The sequence below is a fragment of the Lissotriton vulgaris genome, chromosome 2_1 (assembly GCF_964263255.1).
Source record: "Lissotriton vulgaris chromosome 2_1, aLisVul1.2, whole genome shotgun sequence".
Lineage (NCBI taxonomy): Eukaryota > Metazoa > Chordata > Amphibia > Caudata > Salamandridae > Lissotriton > Lissotriton vulgaris.
Genome location: NC_141687.1, coordinates 1,673,279,064 through 1,673,296,108, shown reverse-complemented (window position 1 = coordinate 1,673,296,108; position 17,045 = coordinate 1,673,279,064). Strand labels below are relative to the sequence as shown.

General features: G+C 44.1%; 1 protein-coding gene across 1 annotated transcript in view; it reads right to left on the bottom strand.

Annotated features, from left to right (window-relative positions):
- The window catches only part of CRYBG2 (crystallin beta-gamma domain containing 2), a 467,695-nt gene that overhangs the window by 54,926 nt on the left and 395,724 nt on the right, over positions 1-17,045 (bottom strand). The window contains exons 6-7 of the mRNA XM_086957632.1: positions 11,317-11,435; positions 2,570-2,732 (exon numbers count right to left, since the gene is read on the bottom strand). Coding sequence (XP_086813758.1) covers positions 2,570-2,732; positions 11,317-11,435 — 282 coding nt within the window. The remainder of the gene's footprint in view (positions 1-2,569; positions 2,733-11,316; positions 11,436-17,045) is intronic.

Sequence of the window (17,045 nt, the reverse complement as noted above, 5' to 3'; positions counted from 1 at the left end):
TTAAAATCTATATTTTTGTATATTTTAGACAATATTAGTGTCAACAATATTTTTGGCCGATACTTTTGTACTTACCTCTATAATTATAGGCGAACAATATTGTGGTAAATTATATTTTTGACACAATATTGTTGTCAGCGATATTGTTTGCCTAGGTATTCTGTCAGTGATCCACGAATAAGTGATTCAAATCAATTTGTAAGCCAAGTGCTGCTGTTATAGAACAAAAAAAGAAGGCTGTCTATGAGAATCTGAAGAACTCAGTCCCACTGTCTGCTCCTTCCCAGTCATCACAGAGAACTGAAATTGAGGCCTCCAAGTAGAAGCTCCAAGTTTGAACCCAAAATTGTACGCTATGCAGATTGGAACTACATGTAGCCGGGGTGTTATACAGCACCTCGTGGCACCCAGTGTATGCACTTACCGGACTAATGGCTGAGCGGTGGAGGTCCAGGTTCGCCTTGGACCAGAGACGTTATTAGGCTTGGACAAAGTGGACTCTGGCCCATGGCTACAGCCTTTCAGGGGCCCCCTGATAGAGCCAGCTCTCTTCTGTAGAGAGTCTTTCCCTGGTGCCCATTAATAGCTCTTTAACAGATTGTTTTAAATTCAGTTTTCCTTTAATTTATTTTAATGTGGGTGACGTGTGAGAGTCTATTACAGACATATTGCAAAGAAATGTTGTGTTTACAATTCATGCAACATCCAGAAAAATGTTTCTTGTAGATGAACACAGGACCTCACATATGGGAAAATGGGAGTGTGCCTCAGAAACTTTTTGCAGCAATATTGGTCAGCTTCTGAGTGTTACAATATTGAAAGCATACGTCACGATCACTGATTATTAGATGTGAACATATTTAGAATTTGGACGAGTGTATCTGTGCACTGTCAGTGACCTGGCCAAAGAAAGCCCGAAAGAGCTGAAACTGGATCATAAATGTAAAGCCCAACTGAACAGGGGCCCCTAAAATACGTTTGGCCCATAGCCCCTCAAATCCTTAAGATGTGTCCCTGCCTTGGACCCGGGAGGGTAGTTCCTGTGAACCACATAGGGTACAGAGATACGAGGGATGGCCTAATGGGGGAGGGAGCGTATGGCAGTGGGAGTGTGGCCTGGAGTGGGGCTGATTTTGACATTTGGCCGATTTCATGCGCCCCAGTCAGTATCACAAGGGCTTGTGCCTGAGAAGACACCACAAGCGTGTCTCCCAGGTGGGTCTTTTTTTTGCACATGTGTCACGAGGGGTATTAAAGAATTACAACTTGCAAAGCTAATTTTCTATTTCAACTGCTATTTCCAATTCTGGCAGCTAGAGCGCAGCAATGATGTCCCATTCAATACATAGGATGGAAGGGTTACAGTGCTTCACATGCAAAGTGCCGTAGTGGATTTGGAAACAGAATGGCTGCCATTCCGCTCTGGGACTAGGGAGAACCGGCACTTGCTCCAGTACCACCCTGGGGAGAAAGATATTTGATGCACTTGCTACTGTTGGTGAATAAAAGGAGACACCAGCCCTTTTTCACAGGTTAGGTCCAACTGGCTTCGTCAGATCAGCAACTTGCCTCTAAACACACCTATCCTCATCTCCCCTGAATCACTCAGACTGGTTACAGGTTGTTTGTTGGGTTGGAGAGGGGTGTTGATGTGTGGCGGCAGGGAGTTAGAGCTAGATGGGCAGGCAAGGTAAGGGGCTGAGGCACGTTAAGAACGAAGAGGAGTGCTTTAAACGAAATCACTGAAGCCAAGGAAGAGAGGCGTTGCTGTTTGCAGGACCTTCATGCAAACACTTTTACCCACCTCTGAAGCTTGGCGCCCTGGGCCTAGGCCCAGCTCGTCCATGCCAGAAGCCAACCCTGGCTGGAGATGGGGAATTCAAAGGACTTCCATGCGCCTGGTTTCCAGCAGTCAAGCGACCTCGACTTGATGGTGATTCTTGCGATGTGTAGCAAGTAATAGTGGCACATACCTCTGGGAAGTCCACACTTCTTTCTGTGATGACGTCATCACTGACAAGCAGTCAGGGCACAAATGGCTCCAGAGCCTGGTTGTGAACAACTGATCAGTGTTTGGATGTGAGTCTCGTGACGCACACTTTGTAAAAGGGTGACACGGGAATGATGTCCTATATGCAATTTTTTTTCCATAAGGCAGACTCTACACAGATCTGTAAAATATGTTAGTAAAGAGCACCCTAGACACTATCGCAAAACATTGACAGTTTATGTATCAATCAATCTGTTTTTGAGCCCTTTACCTGCTTTCATCCTACAACAGCCCATCCTATTTCACACTACTCCAGCCCTTTTCCTCTTTTGTTTCACTCAAACTTGCCCATTTCCCCATAATACACTCTATAATACCATTGCGCTATTTAACGATACTTCATCCTATTTCACACTAATGCGATGCATTTCACCCTCTACAGCCACATTTCACTGTAATGTGCCATATCTCTCATTAACTCACCCATTGGTGTGCATACTGTGTGGAACTTCAACTCATCCTAAACAAGAGCTATGTGTGAGCCATCTTATCCCTGAAGTGGCAGCCATCTTTACTCACCCGGACCACGTGCCGCAGCGAACCAATGCGGACAGGTGTCATTGCCTCCTCCTCTGCCGCTGGGTCCTCGTCCTCGTTCCCCCAAGGATCAGTCAGCTCGGTGTCACCCTCCTCCAGCACGATCTTCCGGCCCTGGTAGCGAGGCTTCTCATACATGACCCAGCTGCAGACACAAGAGATTGGGAAACAGAAACCTTAGGAACAGAATCCAGGACAAAGGGGTCAACCCAGAGATCTCGCTCTTCCATCAGGCAAGGAGCCTACTCCCACAGAGGGCTCTAAATCTCACCTCGTAGTACAACAAGCCCAATCTTCCTGAGTTACCTGCATCCTCTAATTTTGCAGAACCAGATGGCAGGTTAGTGGTGGGGTAAATTGGGGTAGACTGGCGTGGGGAAGATTGGGGTGCGGTAAATTAGGGTGTGGTACATTGAGGCAGGCAAATTGGGGTGGGCAGATTGGGATAGATTGGGTTACATTGGGGTGGGGTATATTGGGGCAGGTTGGGGTAGATTTGGGTGGGGTAGATTGGAGTGTGGTAGATTGGTGTGAGGTTGATTGGGGTATATTGGGGTGAGGTAGACTGTGATAAAATGGCTGGGGTAGATTGGAATGGGTACCTTGTAATGTAATGTAATGTAATGTAAAAAATTGTTGAAAAGCGTAGCTTACACCGGACGGTTTCTTGGCGCTGTTCACTTATTTGGGGAAGATGGCATAAAGGGAAGGTGATGAGTGCTTATGTGTAGATGCTGCGGAAGAGGTGAGTTTTGAGGAGAGACCTAAAGTGAGGGTAGGAGAGAGAGAGTCTGAGTTCCAACGGGAGTGAGTTCCAGAATGAGGGAGCCAGGAAAGAAAATCTGAGACCTCCGTGTTTTTTGCGCCTAAACCTAGGTGTCTGGAGGAGCGCATGGTGAGAGGATCGGAGGTGCCTGGAGGGGACGTAAGGATGCAGAAGAGAGGAGATGAAGGAAGGGCCGATGCCGGCCAGATATTTGTGGGTCAAACAGCCTAGTTTGAACTTGCAGCGCTCCGATACAGGGAGCCAGTGAAGGGCTTTAAGCAGGGGGCGGACGTGGTGGTGTTTGGGTTGATGGTAGATTAGGCGGGCTGCCTGGTTCTGTACCAGCTGTAGTCTTTTGATTTGATATTGTGGGATGCCTGCATACAGGGCGTTGGCATAGTCAATCCGGGAGATGACTAATGCCAGCAGTGCCAAAGTGAGGGCTTCGGTGGCCAAGAAATGAGCTATTTTCCAGATCTTCCTTAGCTGGAAAAAACAGGAGGACACAGTGGCACTGACCTGATGCTTCATTGAGAGATCATGGGAGATGTAAACTCCCAAGCTTTTCACCTTGTCCGCGGGGCAGGGAGAGGGGCCAAGGGAAAGGGGCCAGAAGGTGGAGTTCCAGGGATTGGCTGAGCCTCCGACAAGAACAAGCTCAGTCTTGTCGGGGTTAAGTTTAAGATGGTGAGCACCCATCCAATTACTGATGTGGCAAAGGGTAGACTGAAAGTCTTGGGCCGCTTCGTCCGAGGAATCGAGGTTGAAGACAAGCTGAATGCCATCTGCATATTTAAATGCAGTGACATTCCTTCCCCGGAGGGAGCGGATCAGGAGGGTGAGGTATAAGTTGAATAGGAGTGGTGACAAGGACGAACCCTGCGGGACGCCGCAGGTAAGCTTCATCCTGTCAGCCGAGAACTGGGAAAGTCGGACAGATTGGTGGCGGTTCGTCAGGAAGGAGCAGACCCAACTAAGGGCCGTCCCACTGATGCCCGCCTCCTTGACACGGTCGACTAAGATGGTGTGGTCGACCGTGTCAAAGGCAGACGACAGATCCAGGAGAATCAGGGCTTGACTAATATTGGAGTCGGCACCTCTACGGAGTTCCTCCATGACAGAGAGGATGACCGCCTCCGTAGAATGGGCAGGTCTAAACCCTGCTTGCTGGGAGTCTAGGAAGTTGGAATCTTCAATAAAAGAACTGAGGACGCTGGTTACATGTGTTTCAAGTACCTTACTCAGGTAAGGGAGAAGGGAGATGGGACGGAAGTTACCCATAACCGCGGGGTCAGCGTTGTTTTTTTTTAGTATGGGAACCACCTCAGCGTTCTTAAACTGGCTGGGGACCTCACCGAGCAGGAGGGAATTGTTCAGGAGGGCCAGCGGAGGGGCAGGGCAAGCCGAAAAGGCAGCACGGAGAATCACAGGAGGGCAACAATCCGTGGGGGAGCCAGATGAGACTTTATTAAGCAAAGAGAGAAAATCTCCTTCTAGTATGGGGGGAAGCTGGGTCAGGGAGTGGGGGTTAAAAAGGGAGTAACCTCTGCGAGGGACATCACAGGGGATCCAGAGGAAATACTGTTTTTGATTTTGCTGATTTTATCTGTGAAGAATTGGTTAAGGGAATCACATAGTGCCTGAGATGGGAGGTGTTTGATGGTCACCCTGTCCGGGTGTGAGAGCTCCTCCACAATGGCAAAGATTTCTTTAGATTTTTGTGCGGAATTAAGAATTTTTGTAGAGAAGTAAGCAGTTTTGGCGACTGAGATTGCCTGTTTGTATTCTCCAGATAGTTTTAAGAATTGTAATTTTTCTGAGGGGTCATAGTTTCTACACCAGTGACGCTCGGCTTGGCGGAGTCCCAGTTTTAAAGATTTAAGGCTATCTGAAAACCATTGGTGTGCGTCATGGGGACGCTTAGTTCTAATTAACTTAAGGGGGGCGACCTTGTCGCTAGCAGACTCTAGCCATTTGACAAGTGCAGCTTCCTGGGAGTCTATGGAACTGGGGCTGGGCCGAATCGAAGATGTTAAAGAGGTGAGAAATAGATCGAGGTCTGCTTTGTTCCAGTTACGGGCCAGGAGGCTAGGGCCTCGGTTACGGGGGCGGTGGAGGGACCAGGAGAAGAAAGGAGATTAAGAAGTGGTCCAACCAGTGGCAAGGTGAAATCGCAAGGGACTTGATTTCAAGATTGTAGGTCCAAACCTGGTCTAGGATGTGGCCCTTGGAATGAGTGGCCGTATGGATGTGTTGAAGGCCATTGAGCCCACTTAATAGGTCGGTGAAAGCCAAGGAGTGGGAGCTTTTGTGTTCGTCTGACAGCCAGTAGTTAAAGTTGGAGTGGAATGGATTGTCGTAGATTGGAATATTTTAAAGTGGGGTAGTTTGAGGTAGTCTGGGGTGGGGTAGATTGGGGTAGAGTAGATTGTGGTACATTGGAATGAGGTAGATTGGAGTGGGGAGGGAGGGGTGGATTGTTGTTGATTAAAGTGGGGTAGATTGTGTTGGATTGAAGTGGTGTAGATAGGTGTAGGGTAGATTGGAGAGGGGTAGATTGGGTCTGATTGGGGTAGGATGGTGGGGAAGGGTAGATTGGAGTGGGGTAGGTGGAGTAGAGTAGATTGGAGTAAAGTGCAATGTGATGAAGAAGGGGAGCAGTAGCACGGGGAGGAATGGAGAGAAACAGTGCAATGAAGATGGAGGGGCAGAAGTGCGATGAAGACGGAGGGGCAGCTGTGATGAAGTGGGAGCATTATTAGGATGAGGTGCATGTTCCTCTCTATCATCAATAGCTGTTTAGGCAATTTGTTTCGAAAAGTGAAAAAAAAACTTTTCCAGCTCTGGACACATTTTTCCCACTGTAGGTACACGTAGACAACCCCAACCATCCAGTATCAAATGTTTGGAAGCTGTTTTAAATGCAGGTATTTTGCTAATAAAACTCATTTTGTGTAATTTTTTGTCTTTCCATAAAATATGTCTTTCTCCAGGCAAACAACTGCAGTATTGACAAATTCTGGTTGACTGCATATCAGCTTTATTTCTTACAAGTACGTAACAGCAATGTGGAGAAAGCCTTCCATGGTTCATTTGTATGCCCATAATGCCATGGGTTCTGATTGCCGATTTAAGCTGCTTCCTCCTTTTTTAGTTGTCTTATTGCCACATTAGCGATAGGTTTGCAAGTTGCCAGTAGAAAGTGCAGAGTTTATGGGCAGTGGGCCCTAGCTTTCAAAATCACTTTCACTTTAAAATCTTTTCATATTAGGGCTTTATATACTGTTCTGTCTGGTTTTGCTGTAACTCATGTTCTGCCTGCAAGACATTGCAGCATTCCTTCTTCCAAGTGTGAAGAGAAAGCAAGAACAGCTATTAAGAAGGAGGATGTGGGGTTGGCAGAAGCAACATGGAATATGGAGTCAGTGGCATTTGCTTGTTTGTTATTGAAAAAGAAATGGGAATAAACCTAAGTAGCAAGCACTCATATGGAGTACTTAAACACAACTAAAGGTGGATGGGGTGGGGGTGAGACATAAAAGAAGTGAATGGGGAAAGGAGCGAGAGCGAAAACACAAATACTTGTTTGGAGTGCGTAAAACACAATTAAAAAGTAGCTACAAAAACGATAGCAGTGGATGGAGACAGGTACTTGGTCCATGCCCTAGGGGAGGGTCAAACACAAGAAAAGACAGGCAGGCAATTGAGGATATATACATTTTTAGGTAACCAATGTGTCCCCCACTCGCACCCCATCCATGCACACGTGCCCCATATATGTCATGTAATTCCTTTTCCGTGCCTGCCAGGAAGACGCATATGAATTTGCGTCCAACGTTAACATGTCAGCTATACAGTTCTCCAAGAAAACCACGTTAATTTGGCTTCTAGGCCTATGGTGCCAACGTCTTTACATGGTGCACTTTTGAATAAAGCACGCGTTTTCTCCATGTTTTTCTGGCTCAGCCGAGCCAGGCCCTTAATTGAGGCTCTGAGTCTCTTCTGTCTCTGAAAGCTGCAGTTTAGGTATGCAACCCTGACCTCTACCTTACATCCTGCCCAGACGAGCGGTGCCCGGCTCGGCCTGGCCTGCCTGCCAAGACGATATTTTGCCTACAGTTATCTGCTCAGCCTCCGTAAGAACACATTCCAGTCTAGTGAAATAGGTAAACATATTCCCGGCTGCAGAGCAAAGGGCCCTGCCTTCCTGTCTCCATGCAAGTAATTTACTGCACCCGTTACTATGGTAGGCCCATGGCCCCCGTACATTGCATGAAGATCCATATGCACGCACTAGCATTCGGTGATGAACGGCCTCTGCTCGAGAGACCTTTTACTTCTGATAATACATCCTCTAAACACAAGATACCAGATATGCTATAGGTACAGGTCGTTCTGACATCCCAGACATTAGTCTCCTCTACTAGTGCTAAAGTCAAGCCCCCAGCTCTCCCCAGTTACACGTCATGCTCAGTTGCGCGCGCATACGTGCCAAAGGTTTCTGCTGATCCTGCAAACTTTCTCTAAGCATCCACCCATTTGTGACGTTCCTCTGACTCGTCAAGTGCACGCCTACGTGTACGCCTCTTTACACGCCTCCCGTTATCTCTCTCTTTTCACCTCTTAACACCAGGGAATGTGTTGGATTTTAAATCCAACACATTCCCTGGTGTTGCGCTAACTGGAGTAGGAATAGTAATTTATACTATTCCTAAGTCCAGCGTGCCATCTAGGGCAAGTCGTAGAAACGACTTGCGATGTAAAGCCATGCGTGGTAACAACGCGGACAATGTAATGTCCGCATTGTAACCTACTGTGGGGTAATAGATGGAATAGTAACGTCATATATTCTGTCTACTCAGATGCCCATTTGAAACACAAATGCACAACCTCTGTGGTGAGTGTGTAGGGCATTCCTTCTGCCCTACAGTAAGCCCTAAACCATAGCCTTTTCTGTACTTTTTATTTCGGATTCCACTGATGGGTGAAGCTATACCTTGGTTCAGCCCTTATGTTATGTGTAAAAGGACAAACATCCTTTAGGTATCCACACCCTGGTAAAGCGAATGAGGCATAGCAGAAGGTATACCTGCTGCTGGGTACACAAGGGTCCATTTTGGTGCGAAGTGCACACCTGTCAAATGTCTTGTATATGAGTTCTCCCTGCATTTGCACAGCAGTGTACTACTCTTAAAAGCACACCGGATAAAAGCAGTTTCTTGATGGTAGCTGTTTCAATGTCCATAAGTGCACAGTGAAAGTAACCTTCTTTGAATTAAAACAATTTATGGATAGCTTCCAGATCTAGACGGTAGCAGTGAGTTAAATGTAAATTAGAAGCTAAATGTACTTTACAATGAAACTTATAACTGATAAATATGCATGTTATGCTTTTAAATCATAACATATGAGAGATTACAAAAACCTTCTTCAATACTTCATCTAACCAGTGAATATGCAAACAGGTCTTTAGGCTGCCTTCCTTTCTTCCTTCCTTCTTAGGTTAGCAGAAGTTATGCTAATCTATGCCAGGGAGGATGCCTTTGAAGGTGTGGCCCTTGCCAGCTTTGGTGGTGGGGGAGTTATTTACACTCATTAAGTAGTTGAGGACCCTTTGTGGATGTAGCTTTGCTGGCTGCCAGTGAGGGTCCCAGGAGAACCCACAGACTGCAGTCGGATTCTTCCGAGAGTTGAGGTTCCCGGCTGGGTCTGTCTCCCTTTACCTTGGACAAGAAGGGAGAGGGGCATGTGTGGGAATCTAGTAGACTTGCGTTGTGTCTGCGGCTGGAGCACTGTTCTCATGTTGGTGTAATGGAGGCATGTACTATAATACTATTTTCAAACGTAATCTCTATCGTGCTTCCAATTTGAAACTGCATACTACGTTGGAGTAGTTTGTATCCCAAAGAGACTGTTTCTATTGTTGCTTTTTAATATTATTTCCTCACCAATTCACAAATGTGTGGCCTAAGGGATTAAGAGGTCATAAACTGTGCAGAATTACTTTTCTCTACTACCTCAATTTTACCATCATGGCTTATAACGTCAAATGTTCTTTTTGTGTCTATTTCGTATTAGGTACACTTACAATATTTTGGCCCTCATTGCAAGTGGCATCTTAATTCCGATGCATGGGACTAGTAACGACTGTTGCCAGCTCAATCAGAATTTTGAGATCTTCGGTACACCACAGAGCTCTTAACTTTCATCCAAACGGTCTACGAGTAAAAGTCTGGCTCAAAATTAGGAATTGCCGGGGGAATAAGACTGGAATTACTGATCCCCCTCAGTAATTCTTTATTTCTAAGGAGACCCTTAGGATCCAACACATAATGGGGGAGATTTTCTCCATCCTCGGAGTTACCAGTACTCCGGGTATACGTAATTCGGACAAATGGAAAATCCATTCAATTTACCGAGCCATTCATAAAAAGGGCTTTTGTTGTATCTTTTTAGATCGAGCCCGGGCAGCGCATGGCTGCTCTGCGAGGCATGCAATATTTGAGTATGGACTTGAAGCTCCGTCCATATTTTTCATTGGCTTGTGTCATTTTCCTTTGTAAATGCTGGCTTCTGATTCGTTAATAGGCTTGATAGTCCCACCCTAGTACCACCTTGACTTCATTTGTAACCTCCCAGGAGGACTGGCCCTTTTACTTCTGTTGTTACACGGTATGTCAGTCTGTAAGCATTTTATTCTTTAATGAGTGTCTCCTACTGCAGGCACGACATGCTTCCTTGCAACATTCAGCGCGCCATGCACGGTTTCACTTTCCTAGCAGCCCCGGACAATGACAGCCGTTTCTTTGAAATTAAATAGGTCTTGCATTTACAAGAGACTGAGCTATTGCCATTGTAAATGACAATGCCTTTTATTTATGTGTTAATTATCAAAACAGATAAATAAAAGGCATTATCAATTACAATGCTAATAACTTAAACTCTTGCCAATGTGAGACCTATTGCATTGCAAATGCTTGTTTTTATTTGGGTGCTGTTGAACCCAAACAGTAATGCCTTAACTGTGCATCCATCTTAGTTAATGCTTTGCCCCTCCCAAAAACAATCTCTAACATTAAGGTGGCAACCTTGGTCCACGTTAACAAGAGGCATCACTTTCACTCACTCACAAACTGAGGACACCAGATAGTCACCGTTCACGCACCATTGACATCAGCCCCTTCAAACCCAAGCAAGCACTACACCCACCCGATGCGCCATCTAAGGACATGGGGACTTTATTTATGAGGCCTTGCGTCAGTTTTACGCCGCCGGTGCGTCACTTTTTGTGACACACCAGCAGTGTAAAAAATGCGCCATGTTGCGTCATATTTACAAAGTGACGCATCTAGGTAGATGCGTCACTTTGTAAACCCCTGCGCCATGTTATACTTGCGCCAGGTATTATGTATACAGGGAGGGCGTTCCAACGGAAGAAAGAGTCGTAGAAGTGATGCAGCAAAATCTATGAGATTTCACTGCGTCACTTCTAGGAAGGAAATGCGTCAATATCTTACGCCTGCCTCATGGCAGGCGTAAGACTGACGCAGGCACATTTAACATGGGACTTGCCCTGTGTAATGACCTAATGCTGGAGTTGCGTCACTTTTGTGACACACTCCAGCAATGCGTCATTTTTGCACCTACAGACACGTCAGAAAATACTGACGTATCTGTAACTCCTTGCGCCATGATGCGTCATACTGAAAATATCATGCGTCATTGGTATCGCAAGGGGGGTGCAATGAAAAGTGACGCATTGCTGTTTTCTCATAGCGATGTGTCACTTTTCATAAATGAGGCCCAAATTCTTTATTCACTCTCTCGATTGGGATATCACGTCTGCTCGCTAACAAACCCAAGATCCTATGTACCCATCACTCACACACCTTGGACTTCACTCCCACCACATACCCATCTCCCACTCACTCACCACCTCTAACTCCACTCTTCCTGTACTCACCCACCACGGATCACCCGAATAGAGATGGCGCTGGGAAGCTCAAGGACGGTGGCATCGTAGATATCACCCCAGATCTCGTGCTGCTCACCCTGAAGGCCAGGCTCTGTGAAGATCACCATCTGAGGACCAAAGGAAGGAGAAAGAGAGATCTGATGACTGCCAGGGAGACAAGCCAGTAGGAAAGCCTTGTTGAGAGGCTCAGCAGCACGCCGCGTCACCCACCCATAGCACGAGGGATGGAAGACTGCAGCGGAGATACTGCTCCTGATCCATCGAGGGTGGGAGCGATTATAAACTGCAATATGTGAGCATTGTAAGTGGGATGAAAAAGGTAGATGGGTGACTAGAGAGTGTGGCCAAAGAAGCATAAATACAAATCCATTATATGAGTTGTGGTCTGTGTAATTATGGACGTGGCCTAAACATGTTCAACAGAAGCGTGCCCTTGACACGGCATGCCACCATTCTTTGGCTGCATCTATGTATATTTTCTGGTAGTGTAACTCCATACATCACACCTTAATCACATACACCTAAAATAAGTCAGACCTTCTGACTTTACCATTTCTTGTCGGTGCTTATTTTTATGAGTAACAACGCCCGAACTTCCCTTTACAACCCTTTCCATTGTGTTATTCACTAACACCCTTTTTATCCACACATACCTTTCAAAAGTGCTTCCATCTACGCATCCCCCTCTGCTCCATTACTGCTGTTTTCTCATTCGCTCCTCCACTTTATCATTCTCTCTCTCTCTCTCTCTCTCTCTGTCTCTCTCTCTCTCACACACAGACACACTGTACTTGCTTTTCCATTGGCACTGTGCATGTTTCTCACATATTCATAATTAAAGTTGCCACATCTATGACTATTCCTTTGAGCACTCTGCAGAGAGGCCAAGAACTGGATGGGCATGCAGGAAGATCACCTGTATGACTCACTTACAGGCACTGTCAGAGACTCACGTTGGCTTCAGTCTCAGTTCCTAAACTCTCAATTGGTTCCATCATGAATACCTTTCCATACCGCGAACTCACCACACGGTGAATCAACTGGTTAACCAAGACTCTGGCGAACCAAGACTTAAGCTGCATACAAGCTAGCCTTTAGAGACACAACATCTGGCAAAATGAAATAATACTATTAAGAGGGACCCAGATACCAGGCAACATGTAGTGGAAAACGTGCAACGTAAAAGGCACTACATCAGTGACTTGGGTTATTCAAAGTGTTTTGCATATGGGTCAAGAATGAAATCGGTGTTTTTGATTCCAAACTTAAGGATGTGAGCACAAGGCTAGGTAAAAACCTTTTTAAATGTCTGTTTCTATTTATTTCCTGGGCTGAGCACTTGCAGAACCTGCCCCACTTAAATCCTTTCATCCATCGATGGGAGAAGAACAGTGTGAGTGCACTAGATAACACAGCCTTTCACCCATCTATAATTCCTTTTTGCATTAAGTTTGTTTATTTGTGGGTATGTGTATACTATGAAATTTAATATGATGACTATAAGTACCAGGATTCTTGGCAGAATTGCCATTTTTGTTCTCAGAATGGCGTAGGCAGATGTATGGCTATCGTACAGTGCCTCTGTGCAAAGGATGCTGAAGTGGTGAATACATGTATTAGTTAAATGAAATCTGTGGAACCCTAGGTGGAAAGGGCCCTTGCTCGAAAACATTGTGTTGATGGTGTTTACTAATCAAACCAACTCGTGATGATTTAACTTTGTATCCATGTTTGAACTAATTGAATTTGAGATGGTAGCCAGAGACGTTTAAGGCGTGGGCAAAGTGGGCTCTGGCCCAGTGCCTCAGCCTTTCAAGGACCCCCCTGAGAAAGTCTTGTCCTTATGACCTTAAATAATTCTTAAACAGACTGATTTAAATAACTTTTCCTTTAATTGATTTTTAATGTGAAGAATGTATAAGAGTCTATAACAGACATTTTTAGACAAATATTTTTCTTTTTCATGCAACATCCATAACAAAGCTTTTTAGATCAAAACAGGACCTCACATAAGAGAAATGGGAGAGGGTGACAGATATTCTTTGCAGTAATATTAGTGAGCTGCTGCTGTGTTACAATATTGAAAACACACATCACTATCCCTGAATATTAGATGTAAACACCTTTAGAATTTGGACCAGTGTGCCTGAGCACTGTCAGTGACCTGGCCAAAGAGGGCATGATTGAGCTGTAACTGGGTCATACATTCAAACCTGTTCCAAAGGGGCCCCCAAAATACCTTTGGCCATGGGCCCCCAAAATCCTTTAGATGTCACAGCTCTTAAATGTTTACATTGATGCACTGAAGAAATTTGGAAATCTGGCAGCGCTGGGGGTGCCACTTTGTGTATTGTGTTAATGGTGAAAGGATGCATTCTCATTTTATATTCTTCTGGGAAGGAATTTGCCAATTAACTTTGAAGGCGGTGCACACATTTGCACAATTCCACAAATATTAGTGGATGGATGAAGCATCCCTGATAGTGGCACTCATCAAATATTCTCAGTATTTGGCAAGCAGCAGGTGATTGAGAGGTGGCAATCTCAATTCCCCCCAAAACAGCCCTCGCCTTTTGGCACAATCAAGATCAATTTAGTAAATTATACTAGCAGCTAGGGGCAGACAATTCTAAAGGGGAAAGCGTAAATTGCTGCAGGCAGTGGAGATCCTTAAATTAACCTGGATTGAAACCTCAATGACAGAAATATGGGTGTGTTGAAGAACATCTCCTTAAATGGAAACACCAAAATAGAGAATTTATGCTTCAACAAACATTTACCCAAAGCACTTGACAGCTCTGAGCAAGAGAGGGAGACTTTCATTCCTAAGGGCTTAAATAACAAGGACTGAGCAAACTCTACACCAATAGCAACTAACTTCAAGGGCTGAGGAATTTGAGATCTTCTTTCAGCACACACAAGACTCTGGAAAATTGTGATGGGATGCCCTTAATAACATTGCCTTAAGCTCCGACTTATTAAAAAGAGGACAACATGGTCTACGCAGAAATGATGCAATGCCGTTTACTATTAAAGTGGTGGGAGTGAGAAAGAACTTTGAGGAGCTGGGGATGTACAAAAAACACACCCAATGTTGCTAGAGCCATTTAGAGGACGACCAGTGCATCAGAAAACGAAATTCGCCAAAAAGTGAGGCATGGGGAAAGTATTCATAAAAGTCAGAAAGAGTGGGGCTTGCTAGCACTGAAAAATTGTAGTGCTTTACCATAATCTTGAAAAAGAAACAGGAGAATGGCAGAAAAGCAGCCAAACGTTTATGGCTTTTGCAATTATATTCCCAAATTTCGTAATGAGTCATTCTGGGCTCATTACACTTTTTATTCCCCGATGCCAAGCTTGGTAACGTGAGGGCACTTGGGATCCAGTGATTATAAATTGAAGTAATGTGCCGACTCTCAGGGACGCAATTCACACGGCTTACTTGATGAGGGCGGATGAGACTAATTCTGCACTGCAGACACTGTGCTGTCATTCAACCGGATTCAGTCTACATTACCACCTGCTTCCTACTCCCAAACCCTAGATCTAAGTTACATAGCCCAGACTGCACACGAAAAATAGGACTACCGGTAAGTAACCAAAGCAAACACTTTAGCTAGGGTCCAAAAAGGGCCTGCACATGGATCCATATCATAATCCCTCAAACCAGACACCATCGCACATTCTGGAATAATTATTACAGGTAACAGTTAGTAATGTAGGATTGAAAATGAGAATAAGATGTCGTAAGAAGAGAATAAGACGTCGAAAGGTACATTCTGGAATCCTAGAGGATGAATAATGCTCATGCAGGTTTGGTGAACAAGAAATAGACACCATCAACCAAATATTCACTGAGGAATCCTTGGGGCTGGTGATTTCTGGTGATGCAGTATTGGGTAATGAGAACAATACATCAAAGAAAAGGACTGCAGAAGAGTGTAAAGTGGTCTTATGTAATTAAATCAACCCCTCAGCCAAGTGTGTGTAAGAGAGTGATATTTGGGTGTATTTCAGTGTTTTTGTGTCATGGATTGTCTTTCTTGAAAAGTTGGCAGAGCTGTGGAAGATCTAAGCAGAGCAGGGTAGGCTTCCTTGATGCTGATGGGGCTTTATGTTACCTTCTCCTTATATCTACTTCAGATGGTGTCATCTCTTTATGTTAACACAGAGCAAACAGTTACTTGAGATATCTCAGGCATGTTCTATCTACGCACAGCCTCCCTTCTAGATGTTACTGGCACCTTCTGGAATCTTTGTTGTCGGTGATGGAGACTCGAGGAACTTGACCCAAGCATCCTCCAACAAAGGTACAAACTGGAATCCTCCTGGTTGGTTACGCGGGATCGTGGAATCAGAACCAGGCATCATCCAATAAACATACATTCTGGACTCATCATTGTTGGTGATGCAGGAGTGGAGAATTGGAACCAAGCATCTTCCAAAATACATACATCCCGGAATCCTCATTGTTAGTGATGCAGGATTGGGAAACTTAAGCTTCCTTCATTAAACATACATTTGGGGATTTTCATTGTCGCTGATGAAGGATTGGGGAACTAGAACTAAGCATCCTCAAGTGTAAGAACATTTTGGAATCCTCATTGTCGGTGATGCAGGATTAGTGAACTAAAAGCAGACATTGTCATATAAACGTATCTTCTAGAATATCAGTGTTTGTGATACAGGATTGGGGAAACAGAACCAAGCATTCTCAAATAAGGTTACATTCTGGAATTCTCATTTTCAGTGATGCAGGATTGCGGAAAGAGGACCAAACATCCTCATATAAGCATACATTCTGGGATCCTCATTGTCAGGGATGCGGAATTGGGGAAAGAGGACCAAACATCCTCATATAAGTATGCATTCTGGGATCCTCATTGTTGGTGGTGCAGGATTGGGGAACGAAAACCAAGTATGCTGAAGTAAACATACATTCTGGAATCCTTATTCTTGGTGATTCTGGACCAGGTATTTGGAAGTGAGATGAAAAAGTTGGTATACTGCTAGAATATTGTTATCAAAATATCGTACCGCAGAAGTATTGGGGCCAATATATAACAAAGTTATTTATATACAGGGTAAATGTAGTTTTACTTTCCTAAATTCCACATATATTTACTTACAAAGATAATGCATACATATTTTCAAGATCTGTAGATGTGGAGTTAAGAAAAGTACATTTTTGCTTAGCTATCTACATTCACCTTCATGGTATATTGGTTATTTATATTTAGGCTGCAATATTTTTGCATTACAATAGTGCTGCCCTTTATTTTCTGACATGCAACCAAATTATCTGTATGGTTACTATCGAGGATTCATTAGTTCAAACAAATCAGTGGCCCTGTAATAATGAACACTCATAGGTGTCCAACTCCAGTCCTGGAAGCCAGAGTCAAGACAGTAATATATCTTTATTGTGTACGGTGAATTAAAATCTTTAGAATATACAATGCAATAAAAACCAATCCATGTTATAAAAGCAGATAATCTTAGATGATATAAAGACCAATTATATATAAATATAATAATAATAATAATAATAATAATAATAATAAATATAATTTATAAGTGAATAAATAAATAAATTGTATTTATGTATTTATTCACTTATAAATTATATGTATTATTATTAATATTATTATATTTATATATAATTGGTCTTTATATCATCTAAGATTATCTGCTTTTATAACATGGATTGGTTTTTA